This window comes from Pezoporus wallicus, unplaced genomic scaffold (assembly GCF_028554395.1).
Source record: "Pezoporus wallicus isolate ANWC-B61680 ecotype Strahan unplaced genomic scaffold, APGP_CSIRO_Pwel_v1 contig_4012, whole genome shotgun sequence".
NCBI lineage: Eukaryota > Metazoa > Chordata > Aves > Psittaciformes > Psittacidae > Pezoporus > Pezoporus wallicus.
In genome coordinates, this window is record NW_026637828.1 from 3,200,957 (window position 1) to 3,220,539 (window position 19,583).

General features: G+C 50.6%; 1 protein-coding gene across 1 annotated transcript; it reads left to right on the forward strand.

Moving 5' to 3' along the window:
- The first annotated feature begins 5,214 nt into the window (after window positions 1-5,214).
- On the forward strand, window positions 5,215-17,150 carry ATP6V0C (ATPase H+ transporting V0 subunit c). Its single transcript, XM_057408038.1, has 3 exons — window positions 5,215-5,423; window positions 14,950-15,133; window positions 16,320-17,150. The coding sequence occupies exons 1-3, from the start codon at window positions 5,348-5,350 to the stop codon at window positions 16,522-16,524; spliced, it is 465 nt and encodes a 154-aa protein (XP_057264021.1). The 5' UTR covers window positions 5,215-5,347; the 3' UTR covers window positions 16,525-17,150.
- The last annotated feature ends 2,433 nt before the right edge of the window (window positions 17,151-19,583 follow it).

Genomic DNA, 19,583 nt, shown 5'->3' on the forward strand with positions numbered 1-19,583 from the left:
CTCTGGATCCCATCCCTTCCATCCACTGCATCGACCACGCCATAAAGGAGGTGCAGCACAACTACAGGCTCAGTACTGGGAAAACCACGTCAGCTCCTTCCAGCAACAGACACCAGGTTATAGAGGGCCGGCCAAAAATCTGTGCTGGTCCTGGAGGTGCATCCAACGCTTTGCCCCATGAGAGGGAGCATGGGGACCCCACACAATGCTCACCCAACATCTCTGGAATTCCTGCCATGTTGATGCATCCATTGGGCAATAAAACCATCCCACTGTGCTGTGTTGGAGACAATCACCCATCCAAGCAGCAGAAGCGGTGCTGTGAGACTTCCAAGAGTAACTATGGTAACCAGAGAAAATAAAATGCTATTTTCAAACTCTGGGCAGAAACTCTTTGTGGGAAGCCCTGGCTGATCCCAGCTGCCGGCTGAGCACTGAGCTCCAGGCACAGATGCCCCATGGAGGGAAGGATGGAGATCGGCCAACATGCAGCATGTGGTCCTGGACAGGACATGTCAGGGGAAGCTTTTTTCTGCACTGTCTCCTGGAGCTGAAGAAACTGTAGAAACAAGGATGATCTCCCAGTTGCATCCCCCCATGAGCATGGCTTGGAAAAGGGGAAGATCACAGGATTTATATAGGCCAGGACAGGAAAGTGAGAAGGCAATGGAATTGGATTAGGTTAGATGAGAATAGAATGGAAAAGAATGGGATAGGATAGAATTAAATATAATGAACTAGAATAGAACAGAATAGAACGGAACGGAAAGCTCCTAATTTGCCTCATCAAGAAGTCTAGTGTTAAGTAAGTGTCCCAGATGAGGAGTTAACAGCTCAGAGTGGACATCAGCTCATTGAGACCTAAGTAGAGCAAGAGGAACCTTGCTTGCAAACCACTGGAGATCCTGACCTCCTGGAGGTGGTGTCACCCCAGGGACGTGGGGAGCAGGGAGGAGCCAGGAAGCAGCACTCCCAGCCCTGCTGGCTCCAGCCATGTGATATTGGTGAGACAACCTAAAGTCACCCTTGGGCTGCACTGCGTGCTGTGGCACGCGATGCCACCAAGCACACACATGGAGCAGGGTTAGTCCAGCCCTAAATGAAAGGCAGAGTTGGAGATGACAAACCTGCAGTGACTGGTGGAAGCCTGGGAAGCACCTGCCTGGTGTGTGGAGGGCGGTGAGGGGGGAGAGCGCGAGTTGCTGTGGGAACAGTAATTTGGGTTCTTCTGCATATGGGTTTCTGGCTCTTTGCCTATGATGCTGCCTTCACCTCCCAGTTCACCGCTGGATTTTTTTCTCTCCTTTTATTCCTTCCCTGAAGAAGAAAGCATCCCTTCACCTCAGCCAGCAGAAGCAGCTCTGCCAGGAGAGCCTGGGGTGACCCTGCTGTGGAGTGGCACTGGGGCCATCCTGGGGGTTTGGATGGGGAGTAGCACACATGGGGGCAGAGCAACCTGGCTTTGGGGAGCAGGATGAGAGAGACCCCAGCAGAGTGGTGCCCATCACACCAGTGGCTGCACAGGTCAGGAGATCAGCTGCAGGAGCTGTTACTGATGGAAATACCAGGGGTTTAAACAGTGGGAGTGCAAAAGAGATTTAATAGCATGAAAATTATCAGAAGCCATGAAAATGATTTGAGGGTTCTGGAGCCAGGCTGAGAGAGCTGGGCTTTTTCAGCCTGGAGAAGAGAAGGCTCCTTAAGTGGAAACCTTAGAGCAGCTTCCAGTGCCTAAAGGGGCCACAAGAAACCTGGAGAGGGGCTTTGGACAAGGGCCTGTAGGGACAGGACAAGGGGGAATGGCTTTAATCTGACAGAGAGGAGATTGAGATGAGCTCTTAGGCAGAAGTTCTTCCCTGTGAGGGTGCTGAGGCGCTGGCACAGGGTGCCCAGAGAAGCTGTGGCTGTCCCATCCCTGGCAGTGTTCAAGGCCAGGTTGGATGGGGCTTAGAGCAACCTGGTCTAGTGGAAGGTGTCCCCACCCATGGCAGGTCGTTCGAACTGGTCTTGAGCTTTAAGGTCCCATCCAACCCAACCACTCCATGTTTCCATGACTATGAAATTACTCCTGTGGAACCCCTCAGCTCACCTGGCAGCTGGGCACCACAGGGATCCAGACAGGGTTGACACATGCTGTCACCAACATCCAAACGGTCCTTCCCCTCTGGTCCACCTGGGCTTCATGCACCCTCATGTCCACCCACTCCCCTGTTACCTGGGACAACCAGCACGGCTCATCGGGCTCCACAGGAGGATGCTTTGGCACACTGTCCCTCTGTCAGTCACAGTCATAGAATCACAGAATCCCAGACTGGTTTGCACTGGAAGGGACCTTGAAGTTCATCCAGTTCCAACCCCCTGCCATGGGCAAGGACACCTTCCACTAAACTAGGTTGTTCCAAGTAGTCACTCCAGAGTGGTGGCAAGACCCTCAGGGTTTCAGCTTGCAGCCGCAGCGCTGGAGCAGGCTCCTGGCATCCCAGCTCCAAAGGATGAAAGACGGAAGCTGGGCCCTGAGGGATCCCTGCTGCAGACACCACCGCTGCCACAACTCGTGAGCCCACAGCTACAGAAGGCTCTTTATTTGCTGGGGATGGCTGCCCAGCAGGACAGGGAGTTGACCCATTCCACAGCCGCCCTTAGGGCTTTGAAGCCCTCACCCAGTAGCATGTCAGCACCCATCACACAGCGGCTTCATGAATAAATCCTATGGGAGCAAATGACTGGGCTCATCCCTGCTGGCAGCCAGGATGCCCCTGTCACCCTCTGCCAGGTCCATGCAGGGACCCTTCACCACAGCCAGGTTGGACACAGTGTTTGGGGAGATCCTCTTGGTGAGGGCTGGCAGTGATGCAGCGGGGCAAAGCCTCAGCAGGCAGTGGCCTCACAGACCTTGATGTGACGGGTGGGATGAGGCACTGCCGGTCCCCGCACCCTCACCAGCCCAAACGTGGACAACTGCCAATGCCACCAACACTGAGGGATGGGAAATTCACCCAACTAGCAATTGTTCCAGACCCCTGGGGCAGGGATGGTCCCCACCCTGGTGAAAGGCTTCCTGACATTGGCTGGGGCTGCTGGAATCACTTATCAGCAGTAACAGCCACCTTTATAGCAACAATGACAGTTGCATGCTGACAAACTACCCTCCCCAGGGTGCAACACTGCAGGAAAAGCAGCATGGTGGTGGTGGAGATGGTAGTGGTGGCAATGATGGTGACAGTGGCAGTGATGCTGGTGCTGGTGATGCTGGTGGCAGTGGTGATGAGAGTGGCAGTGGTCACAGTGGCAGTGATGATGGTGACAGTTTAGCGATGGTGTGCTCCACACGTGGGGCCCACAGCCAATGCCCACCTCTGCCAGGACACATGACAGGGCCCTCCTCTGAGGCTGACCCCCAGCACTGCCCCACAGCTCTCTCCTCTCCACCCTCACCCTAACAACTCTGTGCTCACAGCCAGTCCCTGCCACAGGCCATGTGCCTGTACAGAACCTGCCCCGAGCCCATCTCCTCCATGGAGCCACGGTGTCCTGGTGCTGATGCCCAGTGAATTCACCACCGCTGCCTTTACAGCACTGGGGCTGCTTGTGCTCCCCTGGCAGGCAGGGGATCTGACAAGCAGGATTTAAACCCTGTTCTCCCCTTCCCTGTGAGCCTGGACAGAGCTGAGATGCCCAGAAGAGTCACAGCAGTGGGAAGGAGGCAGGTAGGAGATCTGATATTTCAGTTAATGAAGATGTCAGAAGATGGGCAGCATTTGTGGCATCAGCCAAAGCAGGCGCTGATAACTGCCCATGAGCATCCCAAATCCAGAATTAATACGAGTTTGTTCCTAGAGTACCCTGGGTCACTGAAATGGCACCAGTCATCCTTCTAGGACAGGCTGTAGTAGGATCTCTGGGAGGTTTCAGGCTGGGGTGGGCTCAGAGGGGGGTTGCCTGCATCCTTCCTGCAGCTGGGGGTGGGTGGCAGTGACCATGGTGGTGTGACTCTAGTTCAGACCCAGCCCAACCCTTCCCCTCGATACCTGGGGAAAGACAGACCAGAAGTACTGGCTGACACCTCGGGGTGCGGGAGACACACTGGGGTGAGGAGTGGGGAGACAGAGAGCACCTGGAGCAGACTCAGAAAGGAGATGGGGTGCAGAGGGCAAAGCCCCCAGAGGGGACCCCACGGAAGCCAGGCTCACGTGCACAGCTACACCCCTTCGGGTGCCCACGGCATCAGCACAGCACAGGGGACGGGGTACGTGGGGCACAACACAGACAGGGCACAGGGGATGTGGTATATGGCACACACCAAAGGGTCGTGGCACCTGGGCACAGGACAAGGCAACGGGACACAGCTCGTAGGAGGGAAGACACACAGTGGGGGTATGTCTGCAGGGGCGGGGGACACGGGCCGGGACCTGCCCGGGGAGGGTGGCTGGCGGGACTGAACCACCAGAGCGGAGAGGAGCGGAGGGCGAGCGGAGAGGAACAGACCGGAAAAGGCCGGGGCAGCCAACCGCCCCTGTCGCAACACGGGGCGCTGAGGGAGGAGCGGGTCCCACTCGTTCCCCGGGCCGAGGCCCACCATGGAAGCAGGGATTCGAGCTCATGCCATAGCAGAGTTACCGGACACTGCTTGGGACGAGCCCGGGAACCGTGGCTTACGGCTTATGGCACCGCAGTGCCCGGACACAGCCTAATCCCGGCTCGGAAGCACTCGCCGCCGCGGGGGCGTTGCTGCAACATGGACACGCCCCTTATGCTAATAAGCGCTGAATCACGCTCCGCATGCTGCGGCCGCTTGGCGGGACTGAACCACCCGGGCGGAGAGGAGAGGAGGGGAGGGGAGGGGAGAGGAGAGGAGCCGAGCCGAGCCGAGCCGAGCCGGGGGGAGCCGGAGCGGCCAAGAGCCCCTGTCGCGACATGGGGCGCTGAGGGAGGAGCGGGTCCCGCTCGTTCCCGGGGCCGAGGCCCGCCGCGGGATTTGGGCACGGCGGGAGGGAAAAGGACATGGTGGGGAAGTCCCCCTCAGCCGCTCGCTCGTGGTGGCAGCCGAGGGCTGGACAGGCGGGGCGCTGGGGGAGGATCACGTGACGGGCGGGCCGCCGCCATTTTGTCCTGCGGAGGCAGTACTTAGGGTGCAGCGCCCGCGCCATAGCTGCTGTATCGGCACCAAGCTTCGACCACCTATCCGCCCCAGCTCCTCCTTCCTTCCTTCCTTCCCCGCCTCCGCCATTTCGTGACTGAGCTCTGCCCGCGGAGGACCGGCGCCGCGGCGGAGCCTCCCGCCTTTCCCCCCTCTTGCGCTCCTGCTACCAGCGGCGCCTCGCCTTGGTCCAGCCCGGCTCGCGCAGCCATGTCGTCCGGCTCCAGCCCCGAGTACGCTTCCTTCTTCGCCGTGATGGGCGCCTCGGCCGCCATGGTCTTTAGCGGTGAGCACCCGTCCGAACTCAGGGAAGAGGGTGTCGGGGTCTAGAGTGGAGTGGCGAAAGCGATGGGGTCTTGCGGGGAGGGACACCGCTTTCCCTTTCCTCCCGGCCCCCCGGCGGGGTGAGATCGCCGGTGCTGGGCCCGGAGCCCTGGCCTCGGGGCGGAGGCGTCCACGAGGATCGCCCCCTCCGGCTCTCCATCCGGGCTACCGGGGCGCGGGTCTGCCCGGGTGACGTCATCGCGGCGCGTACCGCTGGCGGAGCCACCCCTCCGCCCCGTGACTGCGGCGGCGCCGCCCGGACCGGCCCCTCGGGAGCTGCCGTGACCACCCCCGCACCCCCATTCGTGCCCCCCGCCCGCGCTCATCCGCCGTACGGGGAGCCGGGGGCCGGCGTGGGGCGCAGCGGCGGCAGCCCTGCCGTGGTCGTCCGTGGGGGCAGCCGCTGCACCTTCCCGGGCAGGCAAAGTCCGGTCTGGCTCCCGCTGTACAGTCGCTTTGTGAAGTATTCCTCGGGTAATGCGAGACTGGTTTCTAATGGCATTGAAACCGGAATGTGCAGGTGTTTTAAGAATGAAGTCAATGTTAGAAATGGTAATGGTGTTACAATGAACAGGTAGGCTCCTGGCCTTCCCTTTATGACGGGAAACTTTGAAATGCTGGAGAGGGGAAGCTCCTCTCTAGTGGCCATCGTCTGCATCTGAAGTCACTGAGCTTTGTCGCAGAGTAAACTGGGTCATCCTGCAGTATCCTGCTCACCCTGTTGAGGATCACTTATGCCATTTTACAGCAGAAAGACCATTATATGGTGCCTCGTCTCCCTCTTGCAGCCTGTGCAAGCCTTCTGCAGAAAACCCCTGCTGTTCCTGACTCACTGTGGCCCCATAGGTGCAGAGCTACTGTTCTGTTTAGGATGTAACATGGGAAGGCTTCAGCTAGTTTTTTTTTCCCCAATGCAAGTCTTGCAGTAACTATGAATAGCAGAACAGGGAATCATGGAATCACAGATGGTTTGGGTTGGAAGGGACCTTAAAGCTCATCCAGTTCTAACCCCCTGCTACCTTCTGCTAGACCAGGTTGCCCCAAGCCCCATCCAGCTTGGAATTGATCTGGTTATCTCTTCTGAAGATTTATCCAGTGTTTCTGTGCATAAGCACACTGACTTGGCTTCATCTGATATATAATTTGGCTTCCAGTTGAGGATTCAGAGCATGCAAGTGTTGAATTGGCTGTGGCTCAAGTTGCATATGGCTGTTGGTGTGCCTGGAGTCTCATTAGGTTGAAGTAGCCTCCGAGATGGTAGCTAAGAATGCAAGGGAAGTTTGTGGAAGCTGCTCTTGATTGATCAGTGTGGTAAATTAAATTGTGTAAATGGCTGAGTAGACAGTGGATTAAAACTGGTGTTTTGGAGGAAGCAGTCTAGCTCTGCTGGGGTTGGCACCACTCACTGGTTTCACACCAGCTGCGTTCATGGCTTTAATATTTAAAATGAAAGCATAAAACCAACCCCGATTGGCTGTGTTTAGTCTTGCTCAGGTTCTACCTAGTGGTGGGATACAGATGTCCTGTGCTGGGGGCAGTTAGTGGCCTGCCATCTCAGAGTTCAAACACTGCACTTGCAGTCCCTTGACAGCTAGGGACTCCCCTGAAAACAGGATGGCTGGGATGCTGCAGGAACCAGTGTTGGGGCTACAGGCCTGCCTGTCTCTTGGCTAATGAAGATAGTGGAGGACTAGACTAAGGCCTAGTTGCTTCTTCCAAAGAAACAGTCAGCAGATAACTACCTCTTGCAAAATAGCAGTGATTAAGGTCCTAAATACTGAGCTTCCTTCCTGAGGAGGAAGCCACTAGATTCCTTTAGCAAAGCTGAGCTCAGAAGCAAAAGAACATGGCTGCATGGCCTTTCAGATGCTGGTTCTGTGATTTGCAGGCTTGCTTCAGTCCGTCAATGAGGGATGCAAACTTGAGTCAGCATTTTAATAGAAGAGTGTTGCTTGGCATGGCTCAACTTGAAGCAAGGTGTTTCCTGAGAGCTTAGCATGGTTTTTAGCACGATGAATGGGTTTGATAGCACAGTACCGTGAGGCTGCAAGTTAAAGGGAAAGGGTTTGGGTGAGTGCTTAAGTTGTATTGGTGAAGGGTTTGGTAACTCTTCTGTCACAGCTGATAAATGACTGGTCCTTGATGTGGAATCATAGAATCACGGAACAGTTAGGGTTGGAAAGGACCTCTAAGATCATTTAGTTCCAAAGCCATGCCATGGGCAGGGGTATTGCAGACCAGACCATGTCATCAAAGACTGTCCAATCTGTGGCAGGTGGTTTAACACCAGCAGGTTTGAGCCATAAAATTAGTCTCCTGCTAGGGCCTAAGTGCATCTGATGGGTTCAGTCACTGGGCAACAGGTTATAGATACTGCTGATGCAGAATTATGTGAACATACTGAACTGCTTAAATGAAGCAGCTTGGGTTTTTAAGGCAATATGGCAGATGTATCAGTGTAACATAAACTAAAACTTGCAGTGTCATGTAGCTCCCCTAATAGTGGTGTGACACTATGGAGTGTTCTAATGCTAATTTAACATTTTGTGTTAAAAAACCCACCCTGATTTAGAATAAGGAGCAAAGTCTGGCCAACGAGTGTGACAGTGTCTAAAATTGTTCGAGATCAGTGTTAGTGCACTGATATGCCTGACTCATGCTGTATCTAAAGATCAGGTTCTGATGGAGCTTGTAGTTCTGAGTGCTGTTTCTAGTAAACATGTTTAAGTTCAATACTGTCCGGGCTAGTTTGATGTGAAAACAAGTGACTTTATGCAGTACTGTTCAATGTTTGAACATTAACTGCTGATGGTAAATAGATACTGGAACTTGTTCCAGTCAGCTAGTACTGATGACAGCTAGAAGGACTGAAGCAGGCTGCTGTGACCTTGGCTGTCTCTGTGTCCGCTTATTTATTTGCGGATATAGCCTGTTCTGATAGCTAAAGTTCCTGTATTTCCTATGTGTAAAACATGTGGCTGGCTCAGTGTCAAGTGCTGTTGAGTGATCAAATTGTTGCAGCTTTTCCATGCGACTGCAGTGTGCCAAATGGAGAAGTGTGGTGCTGGGCGGAGCTGCCTGACAGCTCTGCTGCAGAGCTGTGCCAGGCAAACCCCACTGTGGCCTGTGGTGGGGTGAGGAGTTTACTTAGACCTGTGCTCTGGATGGGCATTCAGTGCCTTCTGTACTGTTTCACTGTCAAGCATCTGGAAGACCGCTAAGGAAGAGAACTCTAGCCAGCAGTGCTGAGATTAGTCCTCTCTCTTTTTTGATGCAGATCTAATGAAATAATACTTTTTTCTTTTAGACTAGGGCTGCAGATACTGTAGCAGCTGTTTAGCTAATAAAGGACCTCCATGGTGAAACTGCTGGCTCAGAACATTTAGCTTGATGCAGCCAGCAGCCTTGTGCAGTCTGATTCTAGAAGGCATCGTGATGGTAAACAACTTGCAGCCTTAAAGGCAAATGACATGTGCTTCCTGAAATACTGTCTCTTGAGGGGTGAGGAGGAGGTAGAGAGGAGAGCTGCTTGTTTTACATCCTTATAGGATGTAGACCACATCTGAAAAAGTCTGCAGCTTCCTTAACTGTAACTTGCAAGTGGAAATGTTGGCAGAATGGTGTAGCTCAAGGTAGTATTCTGATCCAAATCATTGAGTGCTTCAAAGACACTGTTGTGTGGGCAGGAAAACTCAGTGGGTCAGATGTTTTTGCTACCAGACTGGCTGGAGAACTGTTAGAGGCAATATCCAAGTCGAGTGCAGTCATTTACTGTAGTGACAGGACAAGGGGTAATGTGTTAAAACTTAAACAGGGAAAGTTTAGATTGGATATAAGGAGGAAATTCTTTCCTGTTAGGGTGGTGAGGCACTGGAATGGGCTGCTCAGGGAGGTTGTGAATGCTCCATCCCTGGCAGTGTTCAAGGCCAGGTTGGACGAAGCCTTGGGTGAGATGGTTTAGTGTGAGGTGCCCCTGCCCATGGCAGGGGGGTTGGAACTAGATGATCTTAAAGTCCTTTCCAACCCTAACTATTCTATGATTCTATTCTATGACTGCTTTGCTATGCCAGAAATCTGAGCATTTTTCAAGAAACGGGCTGCTCCCCACTGGTGTTCTAAGGTCTCGCCAACTGCACCAAACACAAACGCAGCTCTGCCTCAGATGACGGTAATGGGTATGCCACAGCTGCCTTGGAAGAACCCTGCTGCTATGCCCAGTTGCACCTCCACAGGAGAGAGACAACCACATCAGTGGAACTGTATACGGAGCCTATGCAAATTCAGACCACGCTGACTGAAGTCCCACAGTGAGGAGGGGGTAAAGCAGATAAGCTGCCTTTCAGGAAGCTGGAAATCTTTGAGACACCTGTGCCAGGCCACAGGACAGCATGCTTTTGGCTCTTCCCTCATGTTATGAGGGTGTGAGGGGTTCAAACAAGCCCTGCACTCCATTTCGGTGAACTGGAGAACAAAGCCTGCTAGCTCTTCAGGAAGCTGCTGCAACAGCAGCAATCCAAAGTGTTACCAGTCAAGTGTTCAAGCAGCTGGGGCTACTGCAACTGGTGCAACATAGCACATGAAGTCACTTATTTTTAAAAGCATGTTAAGGCTGCACTTTACAAGTGGCAAGTACAAGTGAACAGGGGTGAACAGGTGCTGAGGTGAGTTGATGCCTGCTGTGCAGGGATCAGTCCATTTGATAACGGATTAATTACAAAATAGTCCAGGTGTAAGTACTTGTCAAGAATGTACTTTCTGTGATGGTAACCCATGGTATCTTAACTGAAACTTTGGCTTGTTACCAACTCACTTCCTGATGCTGGGAGATTCAGCATATTAGTACCCTGGAAGTCTTTCACTCATTGCAGTGTGAAAACCTCCTCTTCCTCCATGATGGGGCACAGGAGGAATCACTGGCTCTGAATGGACCAAATGCTGTCAGAGTGTATGTGACTAGTTCTGAACCTCTGTGTTCCTGGGCTGAAAATGTCTGAATGGATTGAAACTGCATCTGTGCATATAGCTCCCTGGCCCCTGATGTGGTCACTATCTGGAGGTGCACATCTGCCTGTAGAGCTTTTTGTAGTGTGGATGCAAGGCTTTGGTAACAGCCTCTCTGTACTGGGGAAGTGACACGTGAGTGACTTGCAGTGAACTTAGCTGCAAGATTAAAGTTCTCGGTGCATGACTTTACCGGGGACTAGCTACAGCCATGAAAGATTGGTCCTAATGCTAGCACTTGATATAAACAGTAGACTGCTCAAGTGCTGAAATTATCAGAGGCAAAGCTCTACTGAAAGTCCTGGCAGTGGCAAGACTACAAGTAGTCTTCAGTCCTTACTGAAGCCTACATGGCAAATTACTTTCTAGTTCATATTGGAGCTGTACAGCTATACTACCTCTGCTGCCACTTGTGACTAACAGAGGGTAACTGCCATGAGAGGCACCAGTCAGCCCATCCACAGCCCAGAGGGAGTGTGTTTTGCTCCCAGGAGCAGTACTAAAGCAACTCCGCCTTCTGAGCTCAAAGTTACTCTGCAGCGGTATTTCAGACCTTTGAAACAGGCTTACTGAGAGTAGGTGGTCTTGAATGATGTGTGAAGCAACTTCTCTGTACTGTAACACCACTGAACTGCTAAATGGCACAGTTCCTGGCCATAGACTGAGACAGCTTCCCTCTGTGATACAGCAAAATAGGCAACATGCTTTTCCAGATGCCAGGTGGATGTTTTGATGGCTCTGTGTGCTTTAAATGTTGCAGCTATATTTGTCTGTATGTTTGAAGTGGAGCTGTATGATACATGTAGTCTTGGTACAGCTCTTATTCCATTCTTGCTGTCTTCTGCATAGATCTCTTCAAACCCTGTTCACTGAGAAGATTTTGGAAAACATGCCTTTCCATCTGATTTTGGGTCTTTAGATGTAGCACATGTGCTTCAAATGTTCACAGCTGCGAAGAGGTATGAGTTGGGATGTGCAGGAGGATTGACCCAGGTGCTTGACAACTGTGACATTAGATGCTTGGGTCATGATGGGAAGGGGACATTGTAGCACTGGGGTGGAAGGAGAACTTCTCAGGCTAGTGAAGTGCAGTAAGACATGCTGCCTTGTAAGATGGTGAGATGCGGCTGCAGGCGACCCAGGATAAGCGTGTTGGTCAGGATGCTGATAAAGAGTTCATGGGAGCAGATGTGCCAAGCTCTGGAGCTGCTTGTGTAGCACTTGTGACTGTCAGCTGAACAGTGGGAGTGTAATAGGTCTTCAGTGCCATCTGAAACTGTCTTGTGAAAACTAGCTGCCACAAACTCTATGTAGACTTGATCTGTTCATGTTTCCAGACCAAGTTTGAGGCATAAGCTCTTCCCTGGTCCCTAGAATTGGGACTTAACAATGGGGAATTGACAAACTTGTGCTGCTCCACCCCTCCCAAAACCTTGAGCAGGCTGGCCTTCCATACATGGGGTTACAAAATCGGCTTCTGTAATCCATCAGGGTTAATTGCAACACCTTTAACTGCAGACCAGGAGGAAGTAATGACTGATCTAATTTTAAATAGTGAACTTCCTCATGAGCCTCTGTTCCTGGAGAGGTTTATGGAAGGTGAGAAGTGGATTCTGCTAGATGCTACAGCCAGTCTAGGAGTCCAGATTGCCTGAATCTTGATTCTACCTAATTCCAGTCCTTGGAAGATGCTTCCAAGAAGAAAAGGTTCCTAATTCAAGTTAGTCATTTCTTTCTAGTTTTCCTAGGGCTGGACCCTTAAGCGGGACCATCACTGGTAATTGCTGGCTAAGTCTGTGTGCTGGTTTCCAGGCTCAGCTTGCATTTGCAGGTAAAACCTCTCCTCTGCTCTTGGCTCAGGCTTCCTGCCAAACTGGATTCTGGTTCTGAATGGCACTGAACAGCCCTTTACACCTGGCTCAGTGACAGGGTTCAAGAGCTTTTCTAGAACAGAACCAGTTTGTAGCTAATAATGAGGCTTCCCTTTCAAGCTCTTACAACTAAAACTGAGCTTTGGATGGTGAGTCTTGTGTTAGTGCAGAGGTGATACCTTTGTTAATCTTCTGCAGTTTCTTGGTGGAAAGCCAGGAGGATTACCCCCACTCTTGACTGCTCAAAGACAGGCTTTATGTAAATGCTGAGCAGGAAACAGGAAACCCTTATCCAAAACCCTCTGAATGCCTCCCAGCAACCTTTTGGTCAAGGTGCCCCATCACACATTTGGATGCTGCTGTAAGGCAGCCACAGATCTTTGTGGAACAAGCAGCTCTCCTTTGTAGGAACCATAGTTAAGTGGGGTGGAACAAACTCAAATAGTAGGTCTCTGAGCAGTAAAAATATGTGAAATGCATGTAGTCTTAATAATCTCCAGTAGCCTTTTAGAGCAGGCCAAGAGCATTTTCATGCTAAATAGGACTATCAGCATGGTGGTGTGCGAAAAGAAGATGAGCCCTCCCCAGACGTTGCAGTGCTACTAGTCCTGGATGGTGCGGACCTGCGTAGCATCTCCTGGGTGATGGTGGGTGCAGTCCAAAGTTAAGGAGTTCCTTGAGTAATCCAGAACAGGTTGGAAGGAAAGGGGTCTTTTCAAGTACTTCAGAATCAAAGAATGATTTATTTGTGGAAGTTCTTAATACAAAGCTTTCAAGACATAAGTTACTTTTTGTGGTAGTGCTTTGGGACTTCTGGCAGGTCTCAAGGAGGTGCTAAGCCCATATTCTGCTTTGGAAACCAAGCTTTGGATTCCTATGTTGGTCTTGCCATGCTCAAGTGTTTACACAGGTGATAAGCAAACCTTAGGGGGAGGGTGGTTGTGGTCCACTATAACTTACGAGCCATACTCTGTGGTTCCAGTGGTGGGGTTAGCAAGTGGTTGGACTTGAATGCTCCACAGATGAGGCTATGAACACATGGAGAAGGTATAGGTTGTCCAAGGAATGAAGTGCAGCAGTAATATATGACTGTTGGGTTTGCTTGGCAAGGTTTTGGTAGCGGCAGAGCTACAGGCCTGGCTTCTGTGGCAAGCTACTAGAAGCTTCCCCTGTGTCTCATGGAGCCAAGGCTAGCTGGCTCCAAAACAGACCCACTGCTGGCCAAGGCTGAGCCCATCAGCAGTGGTGGCAGCTTCTCTGGGATAAGGTATTTAAGAAGGGGGGACATGCAACAGCAATTTCAGCCAGAGAGGAGTGAGAAAGAGAGAAACGACTCTGCAGACACCCAGGACAATCAAGGAAGGGAGGAGGTACTCTAGGCACCAGGGCAGGGATCCCCCTGCAGCCTGTGGTGAGGCAGGCTGTTCCCCTGCAGCCCATGGAGGTCCCCATGCCAGAGCAGGGAAATGCCCAAGGAGGCTATGACTCCAAGAGAAACCCACACTGGAGCCATCTGTTCCTGAAGGTCTGCAGCCTGTGGGAGGGACCCCAGCTGGAGTAGTTCACAGAGAACTGCAGCCCATGCAAAGGACTCAGGCTGGAGCACTTCATGGAGAACTGTCTTCTGTGGAGCAGTGGGGGTTGAAGATCCTTCCCACTGAGGAGGAAGTAGCAGAAGAAACACTGTGTGATGAACTGACCACAGCCCTCCATTCCCTATACCCCTGTGCTGCTGGCAGGGAGGAAGTAGAGAAACTGGGAGTGGTGTTAAGCCTGGGAAAGAGGGATGGGGGAAGATGTTTTAAGATCTAGTTTTATTTCTCATTAGCCTATTCTGATTTGATAATTTTCCCTGAGTCTTGTTTGCCTCTGGTAGTTGGTGAGTGAGCTCTCCTTCATTCTCCTGGCCTTTCACATTTTCTCTCCCCTGTCCTGCTGAGAAGGAGGTGTGACAGAGCAGCTTTTAGGGGCACCTTGTGTCCAGCCAGGGTCAACCTACCCATGGTGAGTTTGTAGCTATCTTTGTATGTCTGCTAAACCTAACATTGTGTGTTTAACCCCAGGCTGAAGCATAGGCAGAGAGCTTTGTGGGGAGTGCCCATGAAGTTGACTTGTTAAATTATTGAGTGCATCTGAGAACTCAGCCCAAGTGGCTCAAAGTTCAGTGACTCTAAACCTGCTTTCAGCTGGGTTATGTTCTGCTCTGCTGTGTTGCTCTGGGTCCATGGGTAGAGCTTTGGTGGTGTTGGCTCTGTAAGGGCACAAACCCTTAAGAAATGAGTTTGGATTTGGACCATGGGGTTTTGTCTCCCAAAGCAGGGAGTGGAGATCTGCTGTGGGGTGTACCCTGCAGCAGACCTGGCTTGAAGAATGTATCCCTTTAGATATATTCTCTAAGTAGTGTTTGAACCGCGCCTTTTATTGGCCTGGCCTTGCTCTGAGACTCTGGACTCTCACTTCTTCATCCTGTGGGGGAATGTTCCTGGCTGATAACTGAATCATGTGGCTGCACTAGTTTTGCACAGTTCCTCCTTGTGCTGACCTGATTGTTGTGATGCTGCAGCCTAATGAGGGATGTAATAGTTGAGGATGTCTAACACACTTTTTCTCTTCCAGCCTTGGGAGCTGCATATGGGACAGCAAAGAGCGGCACAGGTATCGCAGCCATGTCTGTCATGAGGCCTGAGCTCATCATGAAGTCCATCATCCCTGTAGTCATGGCGGGTATTATAGCGATCTATGGCCTCGTTGTGGCTGTACTCATCGCCAATGCACTCTCACCTTCCATCACGCTATTCAAGTAAGTTGCTGCGTCTTGTCAGTTCTGCTTTGGTGGTTCTGTCAGTAGTTTGTTTCTGCTGAATGGGTGGGTTTTGCTCGACCCTTGGAACGGGTCAGTGCTAAATGCTCCTAACCTGGGCTGAGGAATATGGACTCTATCAGCTGTCCTGCTTGATGCCTTAGCCTCAGTAGTAGTGTTGCAGTGTTAGCTGGCAGGTCAGACATCCCACAGCAGGAGACCATGCAGTGATTTGTAGCTTGAAAGAGCCTGTGTACAGGTAGAACTGGGATAGGCTACACTTGTTTCATGGTGCCAGATCCTAGACCTGGAAAACACGGGTCTTTCTAGGACTGTCTAATCAGACTAAGTAGTTCTGTTGCCTGGGAGATGCAGTTGAAGAATTAATACTGCTTGCTACTTTATGTGGTGGTAAGTCAATCCTCAAGCCATACATCAGGCCTCTATACTAGGTACAGTCTGAAACTTAATCCTGGCTTGGCTTCTGAGAACAGCTGGAACTGGCTTGATTGAGACCTCTCAGAATAAAACAATGCTTCTGAGGCCTAACTGTAGACATCTGGCTGTGTTACTACATGTTGTAGTTGATAAGCAGTGTGGTTGGCCTAATAAGCCATGTTCTAAAAAACAAGGGGCAAGTGCTCCTTTTGCAGTTACCAGGAGGTCAGATACTGATAGGGATTGCTCTTCAGGTACTCCTGCCTGGAAAACCAGACCATGCCTGTCTATGCAGTGCAAGAGCCCTAATGATCACCTGGATGTGCTGTATAATAAGGTTGCTAAAGGTGGGAGACACCCAGCTATTAACAGGCTGCACCACCTTGTAGGACAGGCATTACCGCATATGAAGCCTGCAACTGACCAGAGTGGCTACAGATGAGCTGGAGGGCCACGGGAGCTGCGGGTGCAGTAGCTGAGCTTGATGTATGAGCCACAGCTGAGTATCAGTTGAAGATCTCGCATAGCTGCCTAGGGTTTCTTAAGCATCAGAGGTAGGAGTCTCTGCTTTGTGAGACATACTGTGCTTGCTTCAAGAGTGGAGAGCCTCTTTCCTGTGGAAAGAGCTTCTAGTTAAATATTAAACCTTAATTCTTTTGGGGAAAGCAAAAAAAACAAAGGCTGGTCTGAAGCTAAAGGGTTGGGTGTCCTGTTGCTTACCACTGAAACTCTTCATCTTGTCCCATAGGAGCTTTCTTCAGCTGGGTGCTGGCTTGAGTGTGGGCCTCAGTGGCCTGGCTGCTGGCTTTGCCATCGGCATTGTGGGTGACGCAGGCGTCCGGGGGACAGCACAGCAGCCCAGGTTATTTGTGGGCATGATCCTCATCCTGATCTTCGCTGAAGTCTTGGGGCTCTATGGCCTCATTGTTGCCCTTATCCTCTCCACAAAGTAAATGTTGCAGTATGATGTAAAGAGATGTAACAAATCCGCATTTCAAACAAAAAGCTCCAGAATGAAAATGGTCTCTCCAATGTGTACAGTTGTCCCAATTTGGTAGTTGATCTCTTGTAAATGCGCAATGTACGTTAGTGACTTGTCTGTCCTCTGTGTACTTCAATATTAAATTGAATGGGCTGCCCCAAGCCTGCTGTGTGGCTTGGGGTGGCCTGTGTGCAATTTTCCACCCACTGCTGTTAGTACTTTATGTATAAATATGAACTAGAAATGTAATTTTTCTCTTCACTGGATGTTTATTTATAAAAGACTTGACATGTTCATACATCTATGGAGCAAGTGTTTTCAATTTCCCATGCTATATATATTAATCTTATATATAGGTAGATTACACTGTGGGGTCAATTGTAAGTGCAGAGAATTCCTTTGGATGTAACTTTTGATTCTAAAGATTGCTGTAGTGTCCTGATATTGGAGTATGAGAATCTCGTGTTTTATTACAGCAGTTGTCTGAAACACTCCTGTGTTTCAGTAGTAACAGCGTATGCTCCAGCATCACAGTTGTGCACCCAGTGTTGGGTTACGAACTTAAACCATGTTTCCAAATAAAACTTCCTCACTACACTGCTGTAATTAGTCCTGCCTCTGATTTTGGTTGTTTTTTTTTCTGCTCCTCTAGGAAGAGGAGGGAAGGGCTCCCTTAGGGGGAGGCAGGTTCTTGCGGTGACGGGGCACCAGCAGAAGTGATGCTTTCATTGCTGCTAACCTAGCCCCTCTTTCTCTGCTGTTCCCAGCTGCTGCCCATGGGCAGTGCTGTGGGAAGCAGGAATGCCAGGGACTGGGCTCACTGTGATTAAGTGGTGAGTTGTGGTAATGCCCTGTTAATGGGCTGTGCAGCATGGCCTGAGCAGACTGGTGCAGGCTTCAGCAAGTGACAAGGCACAGGAGCTGCTGAAGAGCCATCAGGCACTTGTCTTTGTGATGGCTCTGCAGAAAATTGGCTGGCTTGGAAAGCTGCTCTGTTGACAGCAACTGCCTGTGAAGTACCTGATCAATACATTCATCAACAAAATGGGTGCATTCAAGAACTCCTATTTTTAACTTGTAAATCAGGAGCATTTGAGCTGGTTTCTTTAGCAGCTACTGAATGCTGTGGCAACTCCCCTTGTCCTGAGATCCATGAGTGGTGCAAAGCAATGCAATGCTGAAGCTCATAGAGGAAGAGCACTAGACCTTGTTGCAGTAAACCTGGCTTTGGGGTGGGCTGTACTGCTGGTTTTATGTTCCAAAGGGGCTTTTCCTGGCAGTCAGCAGTGGTGGTGCCTGGGCTGTATAGAGGTGTAAGCTGATTTAAGGAAAATTCCAGATATCTGCTGAAGCCTTGCATGGGGAATGGGGGGGCTGGGGATGTAACATTCCTGATCTGAATTATCTTGGTCATTCCAATTCAGAAGCTGAATCTGCTACTTTTGCTAAAGGAAAGGTTTTACCCAAGGGTTATAAACATTTAGGAAAACTACAACATAATTCTCTCAGCACTGATTACAGTGAGTGCTTTTTCAGGGCTGCTGTGTGGAGCTGATGGAGCTTGCAGCTGGGAGGGTGTGAATCGGTATGTGCCACAGGCGTCCTGCAGTTGTGAAAGGAATTCTATGGTGTTTGTGTAGCAGGACAGAAGGTCCTGGCTGAGGCTGTAAATATGTTTAAGGTCTGGCTGTACCTTCTTTAAAAGGAGAGCCTACTGCCAGCCTTGTTTCTTGCCAATTTACAAGAATGTGAGCAAACTACATTTAAGAGAGCAACTAAATGCTGGTAGTAGCTCTCATCTCTAAGAGAAATAAGCAACCTGACTGTAGGAACTCTTAATTTCCCATTGTCACTTGGTGACACTTGCAGAAGGCTGTTAGGAGGCTTAGGATGGATATGGATGGACACTGATGTCACCAAACATGGGCAAGAGGCAAGATCCCATTGATTTTGGTTCATGCCTTGGAGCATCAAGCCTTTACTGATGCATAAACCCATGCAAGTCAGTATGAGCAGAAGCTGGGGTTAGTGTGCATAGGTGGGGGATTGCTTTCTCCTGAGTGCACATACACTGGGAGCAAAGTTAACAGTTTTAGTGTGTTGCCTAAGCCAAGCATTTTTATGGGCAGTAATGTTCCAGTTCCTAATTGATGACTCCTAGGTGAAAACTTGCATTTCAAGTCTTTCACCGATGCTGTTGCATCAGCAGATTTCTCCAGTATTCAGGTCACTAAGAAAATTGCAGACCTTTGGTCCCTTTCCTTAGGCAGGAGCACACTAGATTTGAGCACAGTCCCATCTGGCAGGGATTGACCTGTGATTTGGTTAGAAAGAAGAGAAAAGGCAGCCTGCAATGACAGACTCCTAGTGCCTGATTAAAAGAGGTGCTGTCTGCTGGCACATAAATAGTGCTCTGTAATGTGGCAGATTGTGCCTGTGAGTGTGCATTGCAGAGTGAGTCAGCTGTGCGGAGGGAAGGGAGCAGCTCTGCAGCAGCAGCTCCATGTCCATTAGCAGGTGGTTCAGGCTCAGTAAGGTTAAGGGACGCTGCTGCCGGATGCTGCCTGCATGGACAATGCCTTCATAGGGCTGCTGACTTTTCTCTTACTGGTTTGCTGTTGGTTGGCGTATTTTTTCCTCCCAAAGGCTACAGATTTTTCCTTTTCTTTTTCACTGCTCTGGTGGAGAAAGCGTTCTTAAGCAGTAGGATTTTATGTATGATTGCTCAGGGATTGTCTTTCCTTGGGAGGCCCGGTTTAAGAGAAGTTTAGTAACCTGAAAAAGGAAGCAAGCTTTGAGGAAATAAAAACCTCCTTAGGAGAAAATAATCCCAGAAACTAATGTGCTGTTATAAACTACAACAAGGTAACAGCAAATCTAACGGAAAGAACCCTCAACAAACCTTGTTTCCTTTTCAGTCTTGATGCGCGGATAGACTCCACAACTCGTTAAAGTTGTAAAGTAGGTATGCTTTATTAAGCGCTGAGGTGCATGGGTGATAACTCCTCCAAAAGCATGCGCACTTCAGCA